The 27,890-nt window shown below is 38.5% G+C and overlaps 1 protein-coding gene across 1 annotated transcript; it reads left to right on the top strand.

Annotated features, from left to right (window-relative positions):
• On the top strand, positions 1–27,870 carry FAM169B (family with sequence similarity 169 member B). Its single transcript, XM_026856448.1, has 8 exons — positions 1–105; positions 2,884–2,983; positions 10,581–10,666; positions 12,268–12,442; positions 19,936–20,118; positions 22,443–22,571; positions 26,480–26,556; positions 27,538–27,870. Exons 2-8 carry the CDS (start codon positions 2,947–2,949, stop codon positions 27,745–27,747), a joined length of 897 nt encoding a protein of 298 aa, XP_026712249.1. The 5' UTR covers positions 1–105; positions 2,884–2,946; the 3' UTR covers positions 27,748–27,870.
• The last annotated feature ends 20 nt before the right edge of the window (positions 27,871–27,890 follow it).

The raw sequence follows: 27,890 nt of genomic DNA on the forward strand, positions 1-27,890 counted from the left end.
GGAGATCCAGAGGTTCTGCAAGTAGATGCTGAAACATACCATGAAAAACTCTTGAAGAAATCATCATCCACTTCTGATGTTTTGTCAATCCCTGGACGAGAAGAGGTAGTAGGCTGATGTTTTTCATACCGTCAGTTAGACACTTGCAAACTAGTTTGATGGTTGTGCTCATAGTCTCTGAACAGGGGTAAACTGGTGTGGCCAGATTACAAATCTCTCCAAAACAGTAAATTCTGCATTATTTCAAACGGTTTGCATGCTGCAAATGAGAGATAAGCTTAGACTACAAGTCTAAAACCCTCTGAGTGTGCATGAGGGTTTGAAGTACTTAGCTGATCTTTACATCTTGACTTGCCTCCTTACAGGACTGAATCAAAATGGTATAAATATACATTTATACCATGGCACAGCTCTGTTGTCTGCCTGTACAGAATTTTGCTTCCATTCTTTCCAATACTTACACTGATAATTTTGAATATGGGTCCTCCCAAAGGAATTCTGATCAGATGTGATTGATAGATGCTATAAATACTGTAGGCGCCAATGTTTTAGGGTCCATTCCTGAGCCACCTGGAGGGATTGCATTGGAGATGACTGAGCAGGCCTGTTAAAAATTCTAACCTCAGTCACCTATGAAACCTTTCATTCGGAGTATTTTCTAGATCATAAAAGGTGTGCTGGGCTACCTGTTATTATACCATCCAGCCGATAAGTAGATTAGTTGAAATGTTTGGAATATGGTGGGTTTTCTACAGTTTAGGAAAATAATATGCAGTAGTTTCCAGAAAAACGCTGTTTCAGGTGGGTAGCTTCATCTTTGAGTCGTGAATGTAACTAGCTTTAAATACTCTTTTAATGCCCTCTAGTGGACCATGTAGGGTTAAATACAAACAAACCTGAAAATGCAAAGATCCCCAAATGTAGGACTTTTGTGTCCTTACCTCAGCCTTTCATGCCTGGTTGTAGTTTTAGAGGCTCATTTGCTGTTCCATTAGAAAGGAGGGTAAGTTAAAATCCCAGGCAATGCTGCGTGTATTCCTGCAATAATAGCTAGACACAGTGAGATCAGTTAAAGGTGGACTTCTAGCTTTTGATTTTTGAAACTGTCTTGATTTTGTGGCTTGTCATCAGACCTTAACTATATCACATGACTGATTTGAGTCTCATAGCAACACATTTCTCTTTGCATTCATTTAATTCAGGTCTAATCTAATCTGCAGTCAGACAGCTAGTCAAGGGCATAAGTAATGGTAATGTTCTTGATGTATTTTTCCTTATACTCTGTCACAAATAGTTCAAAGAATGTTGATATTTTGTAATTAAGAATGAATTAAATGTAATAAGGTAAAGCTCCCATCCCCAGTCAACGTCTCAGTTAACCATCTCTATTATATACCTACAATCTGAAGGATGAGAATTTTGGTGTTTGAATAACGGCTGCAGTTACCAGCCTTTTTTTTTTTTTTTTTTTTTTTTTTTTTTTTTTTTTTTTTTTAATTAAAGCAGGTTTCAAGTGGCAAGACTGGCAACCGTGAATAATTATTTAGCAAGTGTTAAGTGGCTGTCAGCTCACTTGCTCGGGTCACAGAACTTCTTTTTGGTATGGCATGGTCTTTGGTCAAGCATTCAGCACACAAATAGCAAGGATTATTGCAAGTCGGGGTGGGAGCACATTGGCAGCGTTCACAGAGAGCTATGCTTGGCTCATGCTGATGTTGTTAGCACCTGTGAAAGTGCGCATTATCTTATAAAACAAAACAACAATCATAGCAGTATTGGAAACAGTACTGGCCTTTTCATTACAGTAATGCACCCAGGTGCCGTAATGGCATCGATGCTGTTATATCTGAAGCATGCAAAGAACGACTGAATCCCCAGAACATACCGAGATTTCAGAAGCTCACGAATACAGATTTCAGGCAGTTTTCATTTTTTTTTCCTTGAGTCCAGTGTTTGCATAGATGATCCCAGGATTCTGGCACTCATAAACTAGTGAACACTGGTTTCAACTTAAAGTTGTTATCTTGAATAATCCATATTCATACTACTCCTTCCATGCACCAAGAAATATTAAATGTATCACATGACTGATTTGAGTTTCATAGCAAACTGACAAATGGGTGCAATTAGAGAGAGAGGCACACCCACACATACACAATGGACCAGATTTTTGAAAGTACAGTACATACTGTGCTAAATTATGCACGCTCTTTGCCTGTACCTAAACTTACACGAGAGCATTTGCAATATTCATATGGAAATCGTCATCTCTATGCATATAGAGCTGTTTGAGCACAGTAATTTTGTGTTTATGTGTCACATCATTTAGAAGTTTAGTCTAAGACTTGAGAGCTTGAGAGCTGCATTTTGATTTTAGCTTTGCCTTCAACATAACCACCTTGTGCCAATTATCTACCCTCCCTGTGCCTCACAGATAAACTGCCCAGGCACTGCCCTAGTGCTTTGATACTCCCTGTACCCTGAGGCTTAATTCATTGTTTGCAAAACACCACAAGTACTCAGCTGGACGATGCTGTAAGAAGTGCAAGTTGTATTTGTTTTTATTTGATGTGTCTGGCCTTTCATAACACCATTTGTCTGCATGTAACAGTGTTCAAAGCCAGGTTATTTACTAATCATAGTAAGTCGGCATTAAGGTCTTTGCTAACTTTGGTAGCTTGATTTCTTTTAAATTAACATTACTTACTGATAATATTAGAACATTATGTATGTTTCAGTGCCTTGAAGTTCGGGACTGAGAGGGTGTTGTGCTAAACTTACACCATGCACATTAGTAAAACATATCATAAGTGTATCTAATACATGAAAAACTTTTCGGGAGCTTTGCAGTACAAACAGCTACAGGGATTGTTTGTTTTTTAGGTTAAACTTGAAGATTCCTGTGTGCGTTTTGTTCCTCTCTTCCGAAATAATTCTACTTGCAAAATGTTGCTGTTAACTGATCCAAAGGATAAAGAGACAGGTTAGAATTGGTCAAAATATTTTGAAATTTGAGTAGTTGTACTTTCTTTACTTTTAAGATGGTCTGCTTGCTTATATATTTAAATATTCTTGGTTTTGTTTTGAATATGAAGTGGATTCAGCTTGCCTGTCAGGGATTTGTGTTGCTGCACTACTGATTAGAAGGGAGGATTGACAATCAGGGCTTTTAAATTCTATGCATAGACCTGCTGGTAGCTGAAAAATCACCTTGGGTAAATCTGTTATTCTTTCTGAGTTTGTTCAATGGGGTAATATTTTTCTAATTCAGAATGATGTGAAATTTAATGCATTATAGTTTGGATAGAATTCTGAAATCCTTAAACAAGAGCAAATATATATGTGAAATTATAATAGGTCTTAATGATTCTTATTCATATTATTTTTATTTTATTATATCTTCTTCAGTCCTAGGTTCAATTGCTTCCTATTTCCAATACTGATGTGTGAGGGGTAAATTTGGGGTGAGACCGTACTCAGGAATTGAGCTAAATCCATTTTATTTGGCAGTTCTCCCAAGATATTCTTTAAATTTTACCAGGTTTGCCTTGCTTACTGCTAGTAATGTTGGTGTTTTCCCATTACAACCATGTGTCAGCCTGACAGGGATACACTACAATTGTGTTACAGGCAGTAGAAGTCAGCATGTGCTTACTGGTGTTTCTGTTTCATGAGTCACTGCTTAGAGTATCAACAGGTTATTAAGATTTTATCAATAATTGTATCTAAATCTTACCTTCCTGCTATCAGGATTGTAGTATCTTCAGACACAGCCTGATTTCTTCATCCTTACTCACTTAGGCAAGTGTCTTTGACTACGGAATATGGAAAAATACAGATGTGAAATAAGTAACAACTCTTAATACCACTGTCATTAATGGGAAACTTGACACCAAGCTGAGGAGTACCAGAAGCACAGGCTGGGACCCACCTAGATTAAATGAAGGGTGCTGGAGCTGTTGTGGAGCAGTGGGCTATAGAAGTTTTGGAACATCTACAACAAAGACAGGAATCTATGCATTGACCAGTTGTGTCACTTAGGGAATACAGAACACATGAAACCTCTTAAACTTTCAGCTTCCAAATGTGGCAGCAAACTAATGACATCTGTCATTAAAAACACGCTTTTTTTTTTTTTTTTTTTTTTTTTTTTTTTTTTTAATATAAGCTATAAATTATGCCTGAAAGGCTTTAATAGCCAGTATTCTTAGTAATACAATAAAGACAAGGTGAAGAAGTTTAGCACCCTGCTCAGTTCTCAAGTGTGTCAGGTAACAGTCTTACACTCCTAGAACAGTAATATTAGTGTAACTAAGTATTCATTGTTCAGTCCAAACCCTGTAACCAGGAAATGTCTTCATAAGAACAAAAAACAGATTAAAATCATCTGTGGTTAGAGGTGAACTCTTGTAAAGTTTTCCAGCTCCTTTTACATATGATTTCAATTGAATGTTTGCTAATGGGTTGTGATTCACATAGTTTAAGGTAGGAGACTTTCCAAGTTGCAAGTATAGTTAGTTAAAAGACTTTCTGGTCCCTCTAAAACTACTGATATAGAATTACTTTTCTGACATTAATTTATATATTCTATTAGCATTTTTCTGAAGAGAGACAGGCACTGGTGTGGTAAAGGAGAGAAGTGTATCTGCACTAGAGGCCAAACTTGCTCTCTGAGTGCAGTTGTGCATACCTAGTGGCTATGCTCAAAGGAATGTAGTGAAAACAGTATTAACTTAATTTAGGCTCACAAGAGGAATGGGGGTCTGTAACAGCTACAATGAAAGAAAAAAAGAATTATTAAATAAATGCAGGTGAAAGGAGTGCATTTAGCACAAATCGTCAGTTAAATGATCTAATAGTGTTAGGAACAGCAAGTATTAATGACATATACGTACACAAGGAAAAAATTATTTCCCACAGGAACAAGTCAAACAAGTCCACATTGGACCCTAAATTATATGATAGCTATCTACCTTAAGAGCTTAAACCTGGCAGAATAAAACTCCTTATTATATTATAAACAGACTGAGTGACTACTGTGACCCCCTTGCAAAATTTTAGCTTGAGTCACCAGCCCATAGTCACAGAAACAATCTCACAGAGATCAGTAAGTCTAGTTATTTAAGTAAGGCCTTCATCACCTGGCTTTTAATAATTCCATTTAAAAGTATGATTTAAAGGATTTTACTGGAAGTTCTTTGTTTCTGGATTTTATACACTATAAACATGTGGCCAGCCTTCCTACACGCATCAAATTTGACTGATGTGATTTTTTTTCTTTAGATGAGTTTTAATAAATTTTCATTAGTCCTCTGAAGTCTGCTGGGGTGTGTGTAAATGTGTATGCATACCTATACATATGGATATATACATTTGAAGTATTTTGTCCAGATATTTGTCCCACAGTTCAACAGGTTTGGAATTGACTCTTAAGGCAGCAGACTGTGTTAATGTGGCAAGTCCATCTGGATTTGCTTACCTATATGACCTTTTGTTCTGACCAGTGGAACAGATCAAATTGTTTCAAAACCAATTCCTTCAGAGAAAATCAGTATTTATTAACTCAGTCATCATTTCTTAAGGACACAGACAGAAAGTTAAAAACACTAAACAGGTTGCATGATTTTTTTTCTTCCCTTGAGCTTTACATTTTTCTTGTGAACTTGAGTTTCATCCAGATGGGTGAAGCAAACAATCTTGCTGTAGTTGATCTTTTCTCTTTCTGATGTGCTGTCTGGTATGTCTGCATTTTAGTTTTACTTCACACCAGGAGTGCTCTTAGAAGCAAGTTTCCTGGTTGTCCCCACTTACTGTGCTTCAGTTAGTATCAAGGAGCAGTCTCAGAGTGTGTGAAGTGGATTACTTTTGGATAAAATGAAATTAGAGGATGCACTCCAGAAGCATACTGATGTACCCCAACCTCTAATGGCCTTATAGTTTTCAGCACCAGTTTAGAATCTGTGAGCATCAGATTATCTGCACCGTATGTTTTGCTCTGTGAATTCAGTTTTGTTAGTGTTAGTCTTGCTAATGCAAACATGACCCACTGATTTTTCCTCTTGCAATTAATTTGGACATTTCTGAAGTCCAGTGGGGGAAGGCAGCCAGGGGTGTTCCAGGATATGCTGGGGTAGAGGTGCTTTACTGAGAAGCAACTGGAAACAGAGTAGAAGAGGCAGATAATAAGTGTGTAGGGCATGTTTAGTTGTGTACTTCTCAGTTCCTGGTGTGGATAATGAAGGAGCAAGAAGCGTTAAAATCCTTATTATTTGGTTCTGCCACTGCTCACATGATGCTCTGAGACCATATCATATTGCTCCCGAGAGCCACAACCTTCCTCTGCTTTGGTGGTTCTGCTGACTGGTGACTGCCAAAACCCCAACCAGAGCCTTTTCCATTTACTGGTTCTCTTCTCCAGCTCTATCCCTGACACCATCAGTTCCTTCAGCTTCTCTGTCATATCTCCAGCTTTGCTCCTGGTGGCTTCTCAGCATCCCTTCTTCCCTAAAATGAACTCTGTATCAAGCCTTGACAATTGCTGGGGTTAACCACATACCTGGGCAGTACCTTCATCTCAGCGAGAAAGCTGTATACCTTGTATGTCTTATGTTTATATGTGATGGGATTTCTTTCAGCTTCCTTTGTGTTTACATCTATAATGGTTAAGTATTGTATAGATAAAATTATGTATATAATGCTTATGAAATAATATTAACTACAATATACTTATTTTCCTACAATTCCTGAAGAAAATATTGTCAATCTAATAATATATGTTTGAAATTCTAATAATTAAAACTCTGGAAAAATCCTGGATTTAGCAGCCTAACAACAAGTTTGCCTGGGAAGATATTTAAAGTTTGATGGCATTTAATTCTTAAACATAGGTTAAAGAGGGGTTGATTCCAACACTGAGATTTATATCTGATCATCTTGATCAGGTGGGTTGTCCAGAAGTGACGTGTAGCTTGTGGTCTGAAATGACCTGCATATTTCCAAGAGAAAATGGGTACGGTAGCTTTTCCACAGGACTTGGTCTTGGTTGGGAGCATTTTTAATTTATTTTTGATGGGCTGAGGGTTCTGTTTTGTTAGTATATCTGTACAGATATTTTTATGAGAATGTAAATTGTGTTGTAAGGGCTTACAGAGCGTAGCGTGGGTGATTAACATCTTTATAACACTAAATAAACATACCCTATTGTGGCATTTTCTGTATGCTGTATATAATAATTTACAATAGCTGTTAGATGCCATGGAACATTTATCACAAGACATTTGCAACAAATCATTGAGTAAAACTTGAATTGTAGAAGAAAATGTAATTGGTTGCAGGAAAGATATCTTAGATACTCGAATGGCTGCCATTACTGCAGTATCTGCATGCCTCCCAAGCTTTAATGTATTTATTTTGATAAGACTCTTAGGAGAGAGATGCTCTTACTCCATTTTAAGGATAAGGAACTGGGGGACAGAGATATTTAGGGTGTGTCAATGTTGCAGAATGCAGTTTAATGTAGGATCTCAGAGGTGACCTAGGCTTGGTTGCATGGAACTTGCTGTTGGGGTAATTTACCATTCTCCTTCTAAGGTGGAAATCTGGCAAAAGTGGCCTCTGCAGGTATGTCATCAGTCTGAAATACTGCCAAAATTAAGGTAAAGATGACTTTATCTAAAATAAAGAACTGGTACATTCTATATCTATTAAATGAACTCAAATGACATCTCTCATGTATAGTATTGACTTTAATTCAGTTTGTGACTGAGGGATGCGTTTCAGCAATTCAGATGAAGGCTAGGGGAAAAGAAATACCAAGCTGGATGTTGTTTTCATTTTTCTGCTTTACTCTGTGTGTAGAGTCCTGATGTGCACATTTCATTCAAATAGTTGCACATCAGTGTGGGAACATTTGGCCAGCATAGCCTAGAAAGTAAAAATATAATCCAGGCCTGGGTTGGGAAGGGATCCATGTTTGCCTAGCAAAGGGAGACATTTCATAATCACAATTGCATTATGCTTAGTGCCTAATTCAACTCAGTATTTTTCAGTATGTATTCCAAATACCCATAGTGGTATGGAATCAGAGGCTTCAGAGGCTCTCAGCTTCTTGCAACACTGTGAATATGTCTGTCTGACTTCAAGTGATGAAAGTACTGAGGTTTAGCTTACAGGGCAAGTCACCCAACTAAGCATATATATACTTTATTAATTGTGATGTGAAATGTATTGGACTTGATCCTTTTCACCTAGTCTTGCAATTGTAAGATCAAGCACATCGAGTCTTGTAATTGCAAGATCATTGTAATCATGTACATCATGATTCACAGGGTGCAGGTGCCACGTGTAACTTACTGTGTGCTATAACTTGATCTCTTATGATCAGGTGAACATAACTGAATGTCTTGGAAAGAGCAACAAGAGTGGGAAAGGAGAGTGAAGGAACATGTGGTCTCACAAAACATGTTTGCATTTGAAATAGTGTTCCTCAAAGTTGATTATAAAATGAAAATGAGAATATGGGGAAGCATGGATGGATTTAACTGCGGACCAGATGTTGACTTGAAAAATTATAACAAAAAGCAAAGTACATATGTTTGTGTGAAATCTGGAGAAATGTTTTTCCTTCAAGGAAGGCATCCATATAGATAAGGTTGCTCAAGTAATGTGATGTGACAGTTGCTATGTCAACTAGCGTTCCCTTCCACACATTTAAATTATTGAATAGCACAGTAAATGTTCTATAAAAGTAGCTCCTTGGAACACGGTTATGCATCTTCCTATTTTCCTCAAAGATTTTAAAAACTTTTCTGACCTTTACTATGTGTGTTGTATGTGTCTGAACTATGTGCCAAACCTCTGTGCAGCTGCCATTAAAGTCAGCGTTTGGCCCATTATGTCCCCTTTGTCTGACTCAGCTCCCTTTGTAGCTGCATGTTTCATGGATGTGTAATGGAGCAGTGCCTGCCTGCATTTGAAAGCAGAGTGAAGGGATTGAGGGAACAGATTGAATCCATCACAGAAAGAGTATGAAACTCCCATGCAAGTAAGTGAATAATATTTAATGAGTTGAATCTGGTGCTATAAACAGGCATCTGCCCTTGCGTGCAATACTTTCTTCATTGTTAACCCAGTACACAAAGCTTTTTGGCACATGCTTTAGTAATTTATTTGAAATATAAGTTAGCTAAGCGGAATCTCCAGCCTTAGAGCCAGTGGGAGCTGGCAGAGGCTGAAGCAAAAAAGGGAAACCTATGCACATCAGTGACATTTGTATAACCTGAGGCTAAAGGAGGTAAATGTTGAATCCTCTAAAGCCATTTCACTTCCTTGTGTGTGAATTTATCTCTAAGTCAGAGATGTTTTTTAACTTTCTTGTGTTTGTCCCTAGTTGAGTAGCTTAGAAAACCAGTGGACAGTGCACTCTCTTAGGACTTGAGAGGTGTGAACTCCATGTTGTTCTTTGCAACACACTTCCTATATTATATTTTGTCTTTTTGTCTAAAAATAGGGGTACTAGCTGCCCTATTTGAAGAAAGTGAAGATAACGGTGTTCTTGAGCAATCCTGAAATAGTGGCTGTCACCACTGTAAGGATAATAGAGTTCTTTTTGCTGAAATATTTGCTGCTTGATGTGTGGGTGGTCATAAATGATCAAATTTATGTGTTTATTCTAAAACCTGATCTAAACCCTTAAAATCTATTCTGTATCCCTTGAAATGACCCAATGTTAAAACTTCTTCTGAACAGGGCTTGGCAGCAATTTCAGCGTCACTTGCTGCTTCAGTCTTTCTCTTGTAAATCTAATGGCAGGCAATGAATTCTGTAGATGAACATGTAGGAGTAGGGTTTAAATACTTGTTTCTGCATATGTGAAAAATTCAGGAAGGATGGGAAGAAGTGGGGTGTGGTTTTGCATAGCACCTACACAAGGACTTGACTTACGTGTAGGTTGGTCACACACTTCTACATCAGGGCAAAGTGCATCTTACTTATGTGTGCATATGTCTGACCTTTGTTGATAGAAACTCTCTGTATGCGTTTGAACTTCTGTAGGTATCTGTCCATGCAGAGATTAGGAGTCTCCACTCTAAAGGTACAGATAACCAGTCACATCGGCAGCTGAAAAGTTATTTGATAAAGTGGATATGAGAACTTCTGTGTTTGACTTGTACAATGCAAATATGGGCATGTGTGCATGTGGACAGGGGGAAGTCTGAAAGAAACTTCAGAAATGTAATCTTTAGCTCTCTCTGTCCCAAATGCCACTCAAACTTACATGCTACTGAACAGATATTATGGAGGAAGTGCTTTATTCATAAGGCACATAGGTTGTCACACCAAAATCAGATCAATTCCTGAGAAAAATTATGTTCACCTGCTGTCTAGTGTGGTACTGAAAATTAGATATCAAGGGACACGGATGTGAAACTGAAATGCAGTTGATGCTCTGCTGTCTCACAGCAGATCAAACTGGAGACAGCTGGAGGGAGAAGTAGATCTGAAGCTGTTTGTGGAAAGATTCGGAACTAACTTTGTATTTATTTGCAGGTAATGTGTTCCCTGTCTTTTTCTTTTTGTAGTTTTGGCAGTTTATCTGGACCAACGTTGGTGGCCTGTTGAAGATGTAGTAAAGACAGCTGATCCTTCTAGAGATGGGCTAATTTCGGTAAGGATGCTATTTTAAACAATTGCCTTTACCCTGGAATTTCCCAGCTAGAACAATCACATATAACTGCCTCTGGCCTCCTATAGCTCATGCTTTATAACCTGTGGGATCTGGGCTGTGTGGCTCACCAAGCACTTCACATCTCTCCTGTTGCACAGTGGCATGGACATTACCCTCTCTAAACAATTTCATGCATGCAATTTATGATTCATCTGTGGGATTTATTTTGTTTTGTTTTTAGTTTAGCCTCACTGCCTACTAAAGGAATAATCAGATAAAGTAAATTACTACATTAGCAGTAACTCTTCACATTAGTGTTGCTTGACTGAGTGTCTGATGGGAGGTGTTCCTACCATTTGGAGCAATGTCCTATGTAGCTAGTTATGGTTTTTTTTTTGCCTTGGATAATGGTTATATTGTGTTAATGTAATGAAATTGTTATTTAATAGTTTCTATATCTGTAATTCTTTTTCCAAATAATCTATCTTAATAGAATACAACTACTTTTTTGTACTTTGAGAGATTTGGGTAGCCTGTAGTCCGTTTTCAACTAAGTCAGATTGCCTACTGCATGTGAGCTTTGTGTTGCCATGAGGCTATTAAGTCAGTTCTGTTTCCTACACAACCCTCTGTGTCCAGCTTTGATCCTTAATTTTTCTGATCCTGTATTGTTTTTCCCTAATATCTGCCATACATAGAGTTTAATTATTCACTGAATTAAGTAGGCTTTTTGTGGGTAACTGAACTGAAGGGATTTTGAGATACAACTGCTTGCAAGATAGAACTTGGAGCAGAAGCACAGGCCTTCAGGCTTTCAAGTATCTGCTGTATCAACAGAGAATGAAAAAATATCTGAAAACGGAAAACTTGCCCCTTCTAGCTCGTTGCTAAGAGGTAAATTGTCATTATCTGTAGAAACTATCGTTTTCTTTTTCAGCACTCATATAAAGCCTGTTGGCACCACTTTTTACATTGATGACCAGTATGATCTTGTTCCTTTATATTTCTCTATCTCTGTCCTGTTGGTTGTCTAGTAAGAAACACAGCATAAAACCTAATTGTTCATGTTACACCTAGATTATAAACTGCTTGGGACAGCCTGTATTTATTCTCTGTTTTGTACAGAGTGTAACTCAGTAGGGTCCTGACCCACTAAAGCTCTTTGATGCTGTGGCAAAACAGGTAATAGGGGAGAGGTGACCAGAATAACACAGTGAATCCCGTCTTTATTTCACTTTTGGGTAGGATTAGATTGCTTTGATCCTGTTTCCAGATCTGTGACTAGTTTGCTGTGACTTATGATCAAGATACTTCTTTTCCTATTGCTTTAGATTTCCTCTGTGTGACAACAGGAGATATGTCAAGCTTTATAAATTGTTATTAAATTATTCTATGCCCTCTGGAAAAAGGGTGGAACACTGGGAAAAACTGGTTTTGTTATTCTATCTGAACCAATTCATGAGGTATTTTCCCCAAATTAAGTGTACATGCTTTCTGACCTACTCCTTCCCAGGCCCTTTTAATTTTGAAGCCTGTTATGAAATGCAAAATACTATTCTCTGTTTCATTTTTCTTTGGTCTGGTTTTGTTTGTTCTCTAAGGTCCAGACATTCAGAGAAAGGATTGTCCTCTTTGTTCTGAACTACATTATTTTTGGAATGCTGGAAGGGAGTTCAGCTAATGATGCGTTCTTTCTACCTCATTCTGCCACTGAGTGTGCCAAGATACTCTGGAGAAATGGTGAGGCTGTTGCCTTTTACTCGGTCAAGATGAAAGGTAAGGTCATTTTAGAGACATATTTCCATTGGTTCCCAATAGCTAGAAATGTAATCCTTTTGTTTATCTTTCAGTGTAAATAATCCTGGCTCTTATTTACATTTTTATATCAAATCTATCTCAGAATGAATCTGGGGAACAAACCTTCCATGAATTTGGAAGCCATCCATATTATTTTCATTGAAACATGATGGCTCCAAACTCTCTTCTCAGTTACACTGAGTGATCTGAGGTACTGGATTATTCCAATAAAATAGGGTTTAACGCAGCCAAGTAGAAGGTTGTACATCTAGGAACAAAGAATGCAGGGCCTACCCACAGAATGGATGACTGCATCCTGGAAAGAATGATATCTGAAAAATGGGATATAGTTCACAGTGGAAAACCGGAGTAATAGGAGTGGCTGGTGGCGAGAAGGGGCAATATCCTTGGATGCGTAACCCTGGGTTGTGTAGAGGAAGGTGCATGCACTAGATCAGTCCTGGAATGCTTTATCCAGTTGGGGTACACCTAGTTTAAAGGATGACAATTAATTGATTTCATCATTAATTGATTAACTAACATAGAAAACAAACAAAATGTCTTTTGGTCCTTGAGGGATATTTGCATCAGTGTAAGCTTTAGTGAAAGTCTTTATTAAATAGTTTGTAATAATGCAGGTACATTGCTATTAACCAGTCTATAGTGGAAAAAGCTTCATTAGAATAACTCCAGGTATGCAGCTGAGTACGTACCCCCATGTAAAAGCTGTTACCAGTCTGTGTTTAAGATTTGTGGGTCTCATCTCGATACCAGCAGCTTGAATGTAGAGAAGTTGGTATCTTTGGAGATAAATGTATTGTCCAAGTCAGTAATTTGTAGCCACCTGTCCAAAAGGGGAGAACAAGAAGCAGCTTGAGAGCTGCACAAATAGGGATTGCTTTTGATTCCACAGGAGAATCTGAAGGTGCTTTCTCTTAGAGTCTCAAAGGCCAGCAACAATAAGAGATGTTCTGCAATTCTGCTGCCTTAGGATGTGCAAAATCCTTATTTGCACTGAGGTGTAACTTGTACACCCCTGTGCTGGTACAGTGCTACTGTACTATCAGCAATGAATCAAGTCTCAGCCTATGATAAAGGAATCTTGTATGTCTGCAAATATGCAGATGAACTGCTTTGTAGTTGGCAAACACTTCATTTCCCATAGTACATTTTCCTTTAAGTCCATAAATATTTCTGAGCAAAGCTTTTGGAAAGGAACACTTGTATGGGCTGTAATGATTCATGCTTCAGTAAAATAAATTTGCACAGTAGTCTGTTATGGGTGGAGTATTGGCCAAGTTGAAACTGTTTCTGAGTAAGTTGAGAGTCACAGTTTGGTTTTAAACTAGGTCCACATAAAATACAAATTCTTCAAGTCCAGCTCTGTCAGCATCTGTCTTTTGTTGCCAGTGGTTTTCTTCTCTGGGCAGCTATATTTGTTAGTTTTTGGCCTGTGTTGCAAATTACTGTAGTCTTTTGCCAAAGCCTTTTCGGGAAGCTTGAAGTTGATTGTTTTTGCCCCTTTTTGCTATTTGGTGTATGCATTTAGAAAATAATTCCTCTTTCTGAAGTTCTTTGACTTCAATTTCATACTAGCCATGCTCTGGCTGATCCTATTCTCTCTACTTTCTAGAAGAGGCATGGATTTATTAGGCCCAAAACAGGCTTTTCACATGGTTGTTTTAGATTTTTTTAAAAAAAACTTTTCTACTTTTTATCATAACGTAAGTTCTTTTTGCTTTTATTGTTCTGGTCAGAACAGTTAGTAAGGGCAGCTTTAAGTACAGGACTTTATATTATGCTGGACTTCTGTTACAGCTTCTGGTCCTAGGAAGAATTTATTTTCCTCTGTGCCCATCATGTGATTCCCTTTATTTCCATGCTCTGCAATTACCTGGCCATTCTTTATAGTTTTATTTTCTTCACTAGGTAATTGAGACTCTCCATGCTGATGTTGAATTCAACTGTATTTCTCATTTGTGAGTTTTTCATTACCTACAGTATGACAAAAAACAGGCTTCAGTGGAACCAAATAAACCAGAACAGATCTGTGGAGTATGGCTATTTCAAACTTAAGTCATCTAAGTGAATCGTAGAAATGGTGACCAAGGAGGAAAGAGTCTGCTCTATCTTTGCTACAGATTTAGTATGCTGTTCTGCAAACTAAATTTTCAGTGGACTCCAGTGATTCCAATTAACTGTCTTGGCAATATTGTAAAGTCATTTCTATTTGCCAGTTCCTAGGTGGCCTGTACAAAGTGAACTTTGTAATTTTGGTCCAGTTCCACACATCCATCCATCTTATGAACATGCTTAGCTGGTTCTCTTTTGATAGTCTAGCTAAAGAGAGACAGATGGTCTTGAGCACCCGCCTTGCTCAGAGATGCAGTAACTGCAAGTCAAGGTTTTGAGACAATTTGGCAAGTACTGAAACTGACCATCCTGCACCTGTTGTGTAGATAAACAGAAGGCTCGTTCTTCAAGGCTATCACTTTTCGTGAGCATTAGACACCTTTATTAAAACAAAATTTATTCATGACTACACAGATCATCACCATAGCCTCTCTGGTATGTGCCTATTCCTGTCCAATGACAGGCATGCAGCATTTACCACTGGGTATACTAAAGATTGATGAGAAGTACTAAGCCACTAATGAGGCTGATAAGACGCTTTGTCACGTGTCAAGATAAATGTCTCCAATTTTATCTATGTCAGTGGCTTCTATATTAGACAGCTGAGGAGTTAGACCTTATGAATGTAGCTACTTAGAGGTACAACAGGAAATGACAGTTCCCCGTCCCTTTCTTTACAGACAGCAACCTGAAAATGAAATATTTTGCAGAAAGCCTTCATATAGATATTTTGGCTTTGAGATCTGTTTTACATTCTTTTAAGTATTTCTTTCAGATTTTTTTTTTCTTGGCATGCCCTAAATCTGTGTGAAAACCTCAAGAAGAATGTGTTTTGTGTAGTGATGTAGGATTAATGGCCATGGTTACTGACACTATTTTTTTTGTGCAATAAGACATGTAATCCCCTGAAAGTATTTCTTTTTTATTTACTGAGGACTAGTAATTACTGCAAATGGACTTTAACCACCTTCACCTAAATGTTAGGCTAGTGTAGAAGATTCATAATGCAAATAAATAAGTTGGAAAATGCTATGAGACAGGAATGTCTTAGTCCCTTTAAGAATAAAACAAAACAAAACTCCATTTTATATCCAGCTTTTTTTCTCTGCTGTTATGTGTTGCTGTTACTATAACATATAGGACCTGCCCAGTTGTGGACCAAGCTGTCTGTGGTACAAAAAGCAAAGGAGTTAGATTGTCAAAGCTTATCCCTTCCCAAGCTTTCTGTGTCCCTCTTGTCAAACCTTAGTGGTAGAAGTGTGGAGCAAGATAGTGTTCTCTGTGATGTGAGTCAAACCAGCCTTAGCAAAATTGGATCCTCTGAGAAGTCTGTAAAACACGCAGTTGAACCAGGAGTAAATGCATTGTTGGCTTCTCATTCATTCTTTAGAGATGGTCCACAAATCACAGTTTGGGAACACCTGGCTGCAACAACTCTAAGCTGATATAAGGTAGACGTCAAAGCAGCCCTGGCTCAGGCTCTGCTTTTTCTACCCCTGAGCCTTAGAGATAGTCTTTGGAAGTGGCTACTCAAGCTAAAATCCATTTGCCACCTTTCTTCATACAAGCCTTTGCAAATTTATTGTTAATACTTTGGTGGCCCAGGTGGTATTCTCTAGAAATAGATCCCTAAAAAGATAATAGGATTTATTTTTCACTGATTACATACATTTCTTTTACAAAAATTATATTAAATCAGAATTGAAGTTAACCTGACAGACAATTAGTTGAAATCTTGTTGGATAATTGCTTTTGTGTCCCTCTGTTTTCTAGTAATAATATTTTTAATGTGCATTTCTGAGGCAGACTGAAGGTTCTGGCTGTAATAAAAATTAAATGACTACATACCAGTCAAGACATGAATTCATTTAATTTTATTGAAGCCAGAACCTTTGTTCCCCTTCTCACATACAAACTCACACAATGGGTTGACCTTGGGTTCTATTCAGCAGAAATATTCCCCACCCTCTACACAAGCACACAGCCTGCTTAAGGCCTGTCCAAACATGTGTGGGCCAAGCCAACTTGTTCAGCAGGGAAATAGTCAGTATGCACAACCTTGTTTTGTTTGGGTCTGTTGGATGTGGGGACTGGATTGTTTTTTTTTCTGGTTTGTGGCTCTTTGGGAATGCTAATGGCTGTCTGCTTTCCTGCCCTTGTAATATCTGTTTACCATTTTGCTGGCTCATAAGTTGGTCATTTGGCACTCGTGACCTAACCAAGCAGATCAAAGGCTTTCAAAGGGCAGACTGTATGAATACTTCCATCTCCATCGCCAATGCCCTTATTTTCCCTGTCTCCTCCCTCACCTCAAAACTTAGTCTGTTTGTGTGTTTCAACAACAAAAGAAACCTCTGAACCAAATGTGTGAGAGCCTACAGGTCACCTCTGGGCCACCATTAACTTACGGTAACCTCTTTGCTCTTGGATGGGAACTGGAGACAAAGTGGCCTTTGTTCCAAAGGTTTGTTTGTTTGTTTATTTTATTTCAAATGGCTCTGGGCTATGACTCCTCTAATATGTTTATCAAGGACAAGGTGAAGAATGGCTTCATGTTTTCTTTATTTACAGTGCCTTTAGACACTACAAGTTTTTGTCATCTTCTCAGCACAATATCAGGAGCACAGATATAAATCACTCAGCTCCTGGGATGGCTGCACAGCAGTCTCATCAGGATTTATCGGAGACAGACTATATGAGATAATAATAAACTTATAAGGACACTTGGAACATGCAGAAATTCATAAAGTTATTGACTTCATGAGGAAAAGTTTGTCCCTTTCTTAGAACGTATGGTGCAACACTGCTGGAATCCAACATCTCTGTTCGGCTGGCAGCTAACAATGGGACTGGGGATATACTCAATTTTTTGGCTCATGAAAGAAGAGTAACTACCCATCATGTGTTACAAATATTGAAAGGTTATAAACACCACCGCAAGCCATCCTTTTCTGACAATGTGCTTGAACATGTGTTTGGAGTTAAGCATGTACTTTGATTAAGCAGGGGTGGACCAAGCCTTGATGTGAATGGATTGGTTATGTAGCTACATACTCTTGTTGTATGGCTGAGTATGTGTGATGTGGATTCTTGCTAAGTGGAGAGCTACAGCCTTGACAAATCTGGGTCTAGAATTAAATTAAACATAGTCATGTATGCTTTGCTGAATTGACATCCTAGAAAAGAGAGTAATCAAAGTCAGGCCAGGCGACTATCAGCAAAAGGTATTAGACACCAATTCAAGGAACGGCAGTAGACCTCAGTTTAAGATAGCTATGGGCATGTGATAAAGAAAAAAGGATCTATTAAGTAAGCCTTGCACTGAAATTTAAGAACAGCCATTCAATAGGAGATCTGTGAAACAGGTCTTAGTGAAGTGATGAAAGTTTTGTGCCTCAGGACACTGAAAACTAGACTGAGTGGTACACTAGTAAGTGGTAAGAAAGAAAACTGGGAAGGTCTTAATGAAGTTTAGGCAACAAAGAAAATGTAATCTTTTCCTGTTATAAAGGCCTGGATATTTATTTCTATTTAAACTGCCATGTACCCAGATAGAAACAGCATAAAATCTTTATAAATATTTTCTAAAAATGAAAATAAATCAGCAAGATGTTTCTATGGTGACTTTATCATATATGTAGGTAGTTGGCCATTCATTTCAGGGATGAATGCTTATGCTGTCAAGTAGTTTGAGGTTCTATTCTCATGGTATTCTGTGCTGAACAGAAGCTTTACAGTGAATTGCTAATGTACCTCCTTCAATAAGTCCCTAAGTTGTTTAGGGTGTACATTCAAATTTTGGACCCTGAATATCTGTTCTTGATCAATATTCTCTTGACTCCAGTTTGAGTTTACCATATGTGATAGCAAAATAAATACCTTGGTTCTAATTTTTTTGGACAGTTTTCACCAAGAACTGGGTTTTAAAAGTTTGGAGGCTTATACTTGAGTCTGTATTTTGTCTACATGTAGAGCATTATGTCATGTCCCTATGATTTCAAGTGGCAGACTTGATGTGTTCATTAGCAAGGACCGTCCTTGAGTAAAAACCTTAGTTAACACTGATAGTAGCAGTTCAAGCAATGAACTAGAAGCACATACATGTGTGATAAATTACCACTCAGTAGAAATCAAGTGACTTACAAAGGAGTGCTTGCAGTGCTTTCTTAAAATGCACACTCAGTTGTTTATGGCTTTATACCCAAATGCCTTAATTAATGTCTCATCTTCCTACAGAGGTGTGACTTTGTGTGCTGCAGTGTAAGGTTGAACCTGAGTTGCTGCCGTGAGTTTAGCTATCGCTTAGATTCTACTCGGTGCTTTGTCAGACATGGTTCTTCCTCTTTGGGAAGTCATTTGCCTCCCTGTTATGTGCTGGGTTGTTGGGGCTGCCCAGCTTCTGCTCTGTTTTCTGAAGGGACTTCCCTTCTTCTGGCCCAGAGACACTGCGGGCGTGAGCAGTTAGGGATCTGTTTCCAGTTTCAGGTGGCGCAACCTCAACACTTTTTGTGTGGTTGTCTTACCAACAAAATACTTCTGGGTATGTGTTGACAGATAACTGAAAGAGAGAAATATTCTTTTGTACAGTTGTTTATGGAATTTACTGAACTAGGAGATCAAAGACTGAATATGCAATAAAAGGGTTGTATAACTTTCTGACCAGTAAAAGTCAGAAAGGAGGTGTAAATGATGGGACTAGTCAAGTTTCATACTTAAGAGTATTATCATACCATTTGGGAAGGCACAACAGCAATGTATGCAGAGGCCAAGAGAGCCTCTCTCTTCTCCCTGCAGTCATTATGAAATTGTTAACTTAAACAATATTGGGAGTTTACTCTGGAAGCCTTCTCCACTGCCCAGCTGCATCAGGCAGCTTGGACCTTCTGAGAGTTTAGATTGTGTGGTTCAGTGTATTTCATAAAAAGAGTTTGTGGGGTGATTTACCATAGGAGCCAAAAGCTAAAGGAATATGTTGAGATTACATTCAGAATATTATACCTCTCTGGCTATTGCCAGTTATATTTTTTCAGTGAACCTTCCTATATATGTTGCCTGTGTACCTAAATGATCTAATTATGAAGAATTTGAGTCTGGAAAATACTATGGTGAGACCTGGAAACCACATGTTAAGCAGATCCTCTCAGTTCGATAGCACAAATCTTCCTTCTGGAAAGTGTTTTACTGTCTATGCAAATGTACTGCAGTTGGGATGATCTTCATAGCCTGTGGAAAGGTATCAGGGCAATATTTACGGCTAGAATCATACAGAAATTGGTTAGTTAGTGCAGCCATACAGATTTTGTTTTCAAATTCATGTATTTTTTCCTGTCTGTTTTCAGGGAGCCTGTGTGATGGTACAACCAGTCAGTGTTACATGCTGCCAGTTTTGGATACTATATTTGTCCGGAGAAAGTATAGAAGAGGTGGCCTAGGGATGAAAATGCTGCATGATTTCTGTCAGTCTTTCATGGCTGAGGATGCCTTGGGGATCAGCTGTCCTATTTCTGCTGCCATGTATCAAGGTAAATCGTTTGATGTGGAAATGTTAGGTAAGGGTCATGTATAATGTATAAATTTCAACATGGTTTGGTAGGATTTTCTTAACTGTATAAGAGTTCAGTGCACTTGTCTGAACTGAACTGTTGTTAGCGTGCAACTGGTTACTTTCCTTGAGACATCTGGAATTTCCTGTAGAAAGGTAGGCCATTATTTATGTAAGACAATAAGAAACATAAAACTCATATTGCCTGTTTGATATTTTGCATTCTTATCTCACTCTGTCTTAGAAATAGAAATATGTCATTGCCCTTGACAGTGACTTATACATTTTATTTGACACCGGAGGGAAAAGAATCCTAAGATGTTGTCAAGCCTACACTATGCACGTAATGCTCTTGTAGATACTGCATTTGTAAGAAATTAGATTTAATAGGCCATATACCTAGGCTCTGCTCATTCATCCAGTCACATCAGTACTTGTTTTGTATTGACTGTCTTTGAACATTCGGCACTTTTAAAAGATAGCCTTCTCTGTGAAGTTCTGGTTTTGCTAGTAAAATTTACAGAAATATCTGTGCTCACATTATTTATAAAACTGTTATCTTTAGAAAAGCATTTTGTCCTAAAGTTGCTCTCTGTATGGCATACAGTCTTTACCATCATTTTTTTGGGAGATGTTTCTGTTGACTTATGACTTTACAGCCATTTCCTAGTAAGTGTCAGCAAAACTTTATCTGTTCTTCCTTGTGATCAGTGTGTGCCATTGAATGTATACAAATGTACCCCAGTGTATGCAAACGTAATCCAGGAGTTTCTAAATTCAGAAAGGAGTAGTACTGACTACATTCTTTCTCTTCTCCCAGTAACATCCATCTTTCCTATGGCAGGCATGAATGATGTAGACACTATGGATCAGAAAGCTGCATTTTTTATGTGTTAACGCTAGCGATATATTGCAAGACTATGCTTTCATCTCAATTAAGTTTAGAGCTTACAGTGAATAAATTTGACTTGTATTGTGTTCTATTTAGGTTTTCTAAGCCTTATAAAAATACTAATGCTGTAAGTTACATTTTGGGTATATTGAAGTCACTGCCTATTTTTAATTTAATTGGAGCCACAATCTCATACTTTGACAAAAGAATGCAAACTTTGACTCTAAATCTCTGTACTAAATGTACAGTTTTCACTAGCATGTTATTTAATGTGCTATAGAGGCCCAAAAAGAAGTAAAAAGCATTTTAGCAGATATCTCTATTGTGGCATATGTGTTACTTTCAGTAGCTTTTATTGAAATGATTAATTCAGTTTGGATATCCTTGGATAAAATTAATGACACCAATATGCTCATTACTGTAAGGCAACTGTTTACATACCAGAATTAGGGGTTTTGTTTCAACATCTCATTGTTAAAGTCAACTGAATGTTGAAGATAAATTACCCATTCTGTAGTATGAGGAACTACAATGGACAGAGGAGAGCATGAAAACAATTTTGTTGTTTACAGATTGCTGTCTTAGTATGGTTGATGGAACTGACAGAATGGCGGTTAAGGAAAGTTTAAAAATCCCCTTTAAATTTTTTTAACTATTTGTGTTACAACATAAACCTGCTCTTGGCTCTGCAGACATCCTAAGGAAACCTCTAAAGCAGACAAATTTGAGTTTGAGAACATAAACAAACTTAAATTTGATTGCTTATCCAAATTATATTAATGTTCAGCGTGCACAGTGATAGGAATCAGTGGGACTGTGCTTTCTGAAGGCACTATATCTGACACAGGTACCCCTGTTCTTCCTATTTCCTGCTTTCCACACTCAAAAAAGTAAATGAACCCCAGCAATGGAGTATAGGGTAGCAGTAGTAAAATGGAGGGTGTTATTGGGCCAAGTGCAGCAAACTGATACAAAGGTTTTGTTTGTAAACAGAAATCAGAGTATCATTCTTAATGGTTCAAGCTGGAAGATACTGAAGCACCTTTCATTTCAGAGTAGTGAGGGTGAAAAAACCCACACTGCAGTTAATCTAAAGCCTGCTAAGTGTCTGGAGATAGTTCTGTGATGCAGTGCCAGAAGAAGGTGGCTCAGTAAGTCATTTCAAGTTCTGTATTTCTGTGCTCACAAGGAAGCAGATGAACAGGATTCACTCGTGCCTGTTCAGGTCATTCCACATAGACATTTCCTAAAAACCCCGGCTAAAAGAAAAAAAAAAGGAGAAGAGAGAAGAAAAGATTTCCAAAGGAACTAATGAAAGCAGGTCTGAGAGCATTTCTGGGATAGAATACACTCCCTCATCCACTGTACTTTTCACTCATTCATGCTTTTACCCCTTGATTTCTCTTATTCAGTTTGCCAGAAATTCTTGCAGACTTATCCTGAGGAGCAGAAGCGACTGTGGGAGGTGGAAGCACCAGGAGATTGGAGCCAGCGAGCGAATATCTGGTTAAAAATTCAGATGGAGTCATCCCCTTCAGGAAGTGAGTTAAAATAAACAGTGTGAACTTGGCCATGTTAGTTATATAAAGATAAGAAATAAAATCAAGAGTTAGGTAGTGATAATAGATAGATGGCTTCTCTGTTTGCACATTGAGAAACTACTGAGTGTGCAGTCCACTGTTTTTTTTCCCAGTAAACAGGACAATTCTTAGAAATTATGAGGTAATGAAATTGAACTACAGAGCATCTGAGAGATACTGAACAAAGCACAATCTTGGCATAAAGTTGCTGTAACTCCCATTGCAGTGCACTTACAGCAGGGTAGAAGTTAGCCCCAAAAATTCCTGTTGCACAACACAATGTCTGGGTTATAGAGAGGGGTTTGTTTCCCTGAAATCATTACAAAGAAGAAATTTGTATGGCCAATGGGCAATGTGTTTAATTACCTTAAATTTGCTGCCAATACCATTCTTGGATAGAAACACAAACATTTTCATTATGGCTTTTGGAAGATTCAGAATACTCTCCTACAGGGTAAATCCTTCTTGCTGGGAGCATTTTCTAGTTACTTCACAAAAGATAGCGACAGAGTAGGAAAACCTTTTGACAGTTCATATGGGCATCTTGTTGATGTAATCTGTTCAGCTGGCTTGGGGATCCAGACAGGCTCCTCTGCTGCATGCACACAAGCTGTGATAAGCATTAGGTTCCAAAAGAAGGGCACATTGCCTTTTTCTGGAAGTGCAGCCAGGAGTGCTGCAGAGCAAATTGCTCCCGTGACTTCCCACATCTATCCCGCTTTGTATTGGCTTGGGGACCTTCAGCTGAGACATTGCGTTTCATCTTGTCTACAGTACCCCACAGGAGAGTTAAGTCAGAGTTTAGCCCTAGGCTGGGTTCCTCTGAAGCCATTATATTTATGTTCTTCATGCTTTAAACCAACAAAACCTGATGTTGCTCTTTCCTTTAATCCATCTTGCTAAATTCAGATTATTAATGGCAATTGAAGAGAACTATGATCCAAACACAAAGCGGATTCTGGAAGCAGTACACTTTTTTTTTTCTTTCTTTGTTTTGTCATCTTGTACAATAACAAACAAGCAAAGAGAAATGACCAAAACATGGGTAAATATAATTCCACCATAGTGGCTGTCAGTAAAAATACACGCAAGGCCTGGGAACTGCCTTGGCCAGTTCTGCACATAAATGAGATGCCTCATATCTACAAAAAGAGGAAGGAGGGAAAGTATAAACCAGGAATGGGGGAAGAGGGGTTTTGTACATTTATAAGGACTGTGAATTGCAGTGTGGTCTTTATAGTGAAAGGGAGCAGAAACAAGTGTATTTGGCACTAAAATGCATAATAAAATCTGCGTTTTAAATTATGTTCTCCACTCAGGCGCACAGCTCACTGGGCATCACTTTCCTTTACACTGAATGTGCTTAACAGGCTTTAGTTCATCCATCTTCGGTAGAAAATCAACCCACTACAAACCCAGTATTTAAAACTGTGTGTAATACATTTATTGTATCTATCTTACATATGGAATCTACTCGTGTGCTTCTTGTGCTTGTATTATCCCAGTGCTGTGCATATTATGCACCCAGGGAAATACAAAGTGAGAGTACAGGACAGATAATGCCTGCTAGAATTTGCTAGGGGAGAGTTCCCCTGGTTTTGCTTTGTGCTAAAGGCAGCATTACTCTTGCATAGCTCTGTCTGATAGCTGGTGAGGATATAACAAGAGAATTTTCCAGGGCTTCATGCTATCTGTTCATAGTAGATAAAGCAGAAACATTTTCTGAGTGCAGGAGTCCTTTATCATCTGACCTAGTGTGCTGCTTACCATACACGTAAAGAGAAGCTTGTGTTTCCAGAGACACAGAGAGGAAAATGATGTGGCATAGAATGGAAACCACTGGAGTTGTGCACTTACGTGTTCCATACACACAAAGTCATTTAGATCTTCTGCAAGTCTGCAGTTGACACCAAGCTGACTGGTGCAGTTGGCATGCCTGAGGGATGAGATGCCATCTAGAGGGACCCGGACAAGCTCGAGAAGCAGGCCTGTGTGAACCTCATGAAGTTCAGCAAGGCCAAGTACAAGGTCCTGCAGTGGAGAACGACTTGGGGGTATTAGTGGATGGAAAACTGACTATAAGCCAGCACTGTGCACTCACAGCCCAGAAATCCAACCATGTCCTCGTCTGCACGAAGAGAAATGTGGCCAGCAGGTCAAGGGAGGGGATTCTCCCCCTCTGCTCCGCTCTTGTGAGACCCTACCTGCAGTGCTGGATCCAGCTCTGGGGTCCTCAGCACAGGAAAGATGTGGACCTGTTGGAGTGTGTCCAGAGGAGGCCATGAAGATGCTCAGGGGGCTGGAGCACCTCCCCTGTGAGGACAGGCTGAGAGAGTTGGGGGGTTCAGCCTGGAGAAGAGAAGGCTCTGGGGAGACCTCACAGTGACCTTCCAGTGCTTAAAGGGGGCCTGTAAGAGAGATGGGGATAAACTTTTTAGCAGGACATGTTGTGATAAGACAAGGAGTAGTGGTTTTAAACTAAAAGAGGGTAGATTTAGACTAGATATAAGGAAAAAATTTTTTACAGTAAGGGTGGTGAAACTCTGGAGAGGTGTGGTAGATGTCTCATCCCTGGAAACATCCATGGTCAGGTTGGACAGGGCATTGAGCAGCATGATTTAGTTGAAGTTGTCCCTGCTCATTGCAGGGGGGTTGGACTAGACAACCTTTAAAGGTCCCTTCCAACTCAAACTATTCTGTGATTCTATGATTCTATCTTTAGGGGGTCACTTGGGAACATAGTGCTTCATTCCTCCTCACTCTGTAATGTAGAAAGAGAAACACAATGTAATTCAATATTGTCAGCTTCAATCTGGATCTATGGCAACAACCATGCAAATAGACAAGTCTTATTTTGTTCTGATTTCTTAGATCCCTGTCGACATTTGCAATGCTTTGTTTTGGAACAAAAATATTGAGAAGAAAAATTGAAAATTCTGCTCATATTACATGTTTTTCCCCCAGTACTCAGGATTGAATACTATTAATATTGTAAGAATTCTGCGATCATAGATATTCTAAAAAAGGTTTCTGTAACCCTGAGGTCAGAATTTTAAATTTTGCAAGGTTGTGTGGCTGCATCTAGTGGCAGTAGAGGTAAACTGCAGCACTCCGCTTACTGCAACTGATACTTCAGTTTGGGTGTGCACAGATACATAGACATATATGCACACATATTTCTGTCTGTATGTATACATATATCTATAAAAACAAAGGTCTTTAGTATGTTGTCACACATGGCTGCAATGGTTCATTCTGAATTAATTCTTATTGTTTGGAAAATGGTAATATTTATTTCCACCAAATAGTAACAGGAACACAGTGACATCTCTCTTCTGAGGCTGATTGGAGGAACAGAAATCATTTAACATGATTTTTTCCTAGTTTCTAAATCTACCAGGCAGGGACCTAAGCTGTTTTGAAGTAGTTTAGTAATATACATAAAACATGTAAATGTGAAGCTAATGCAAAAAATAAGCAGACTGAGCAAGAATTAAATTTCAAATGATTACTTATAATTCTTTACCTAAACTGGTCAGAGTATCTGCCTTTTCTGAAAGAGAGGAAGTGATATGGGTTTTCTCTGTGTAAGAGATGAATGGATTATTTATTTAGCAGAATATTCAAGCTAAGAAAGACCCAAAGACATTTTGTTTCTAGTATTGTTGTTCCCCTTAGTCTTTTGTGGTAGTGTCATTGGGCATCCTGGTTTGGTTAATTAACAAAAGCAAGGCAAGAGGGGTTGAAGGTAGCATTTATGCAGTTTTTTTCTGGTGTGTTTTTTAAATGAAAGCTTCTGTGGAAGTCTGCTAACATTTTTTTTTTTTAAATCTCTTTCTGGGGCAAAACTATTCACCTCATTTCTCCAGAGGCTGAAGTGGGCTCTCGTATGGAGACTACTCAAACCAGTAAACCCAGACAATCAGATGTGGAGCAGATGTATAAGGTACAGTGACTATTTTGCTATTTTATGACTTACTTTTTCATTGGTGGCCTTTTTGCTTTTTACTGAAGTAGTTACATTTAAATATGAGACACTATCACAGGTAACTATAGGTGTTTTTTCTACTGACCCATATGTTTATGTAGGTAATCATAGCTATATTTTTTATATATATATAGTTGATTCATATAGCTATAGTAGTTTGAAAGGCTAAACTGTACAGGATAGTTTTCAGTGAATGCTGTAGTTTGATCCTCACTGAGATAAGGGAATGGTAACTAAGCTGGTATACAGTGAATTCCAAGGTGTGTGTATGCAATGACTTTCTGAACTGAACCCTGATTTTCTTCTGTGCCTATACAGGGGCTTGAGTGTGACACCTTTAGAATGAGTAAGCCAAGCTTCTTACAGTCCTAATTATTTTATTCCACTACTGAGCTGCTTTTTGCAGGATGGAGGCCTAAAACAGGCTGAGAGGTTTGAATGAAGCTTAAACCTAGTTAAGGGCTACATGTATCTGAAAAAAACAAATCACAGTAATGAAGCTTTTTCAAGTAATAAAGAAAAAGGAGAGACGAGTGGAAGCAAAACAAAGAGCTGTAGGGGTTGTTTCCCCAGCACATTTTGGTTGCCACACAATGAAATCAGTTTGTTTTCTTCAGACACAGGTCTCCTGGGGGAGCTATGACAGCACTGGCCCCTGTGGTGCACACTCTTGCATTCTGTGCTGTGGTCATGGCTTCAGAGCCCACCCAGCCAGATCAAGGCTCCGTGTACTCCCAGTTTTCTTTATGCTGACACTTCTGGGAACTCAGGCAGAGCAGCAGGAATGAAGCTGTTCTATACAAACAGTGCAGCTAAGTTTCTTGCCTTGCATGTTTATGGCGGCCTTGGTTGACAGAGACATTTTATATTAGCATCAAGACACTGTTTATGTTGGTTTTGTATAATTTGGTGTTCCCTCTGTCTTGGTTCTAATTTCAGGGCATTGAATACATTCCTGGTGTTGGGAAAGTGGCAGATGTCACAGAAAAAAAAGATGACACAGCAGCAGCACAGACTCTAAACTCACAGGGTCCTGAACAAGAGGACTTAGAGCAAGGTGCAGGCAATACTCAGCAATGCAAAGGATTCAGAAAAAAACCAGGCTTAGTTGGAGGCAAGGCCACCAAACAATTTAGAGTTATACCATAATTGCACTTTCAGAAATCAGCAAAATCTCTGTATGGTCTTAAAAATTGTAACTGACTGTTCATAATTTGTAATGCTGGAGAGATTTCTTCAGGTAAGATATAATTTTTTTTCCAAGACACATATTCGCCATCTTGTGTTTTGTT

The sequence above is a fragment of the Athene cunicularia genome (genome assembly GCF_003259725.1).
Source record: "Athene cunicularia isolate RWA chromosome 10 unlocalized genomic scaffold, athCun1 chr10_part1, whole genome shotgun sequence".
Classification (NCBI taxonomy): Eukaryota; Metazoa; Chordata; class Aves; order Strigiformes; family Strigidae; genus Athene; species Athene cunicularia.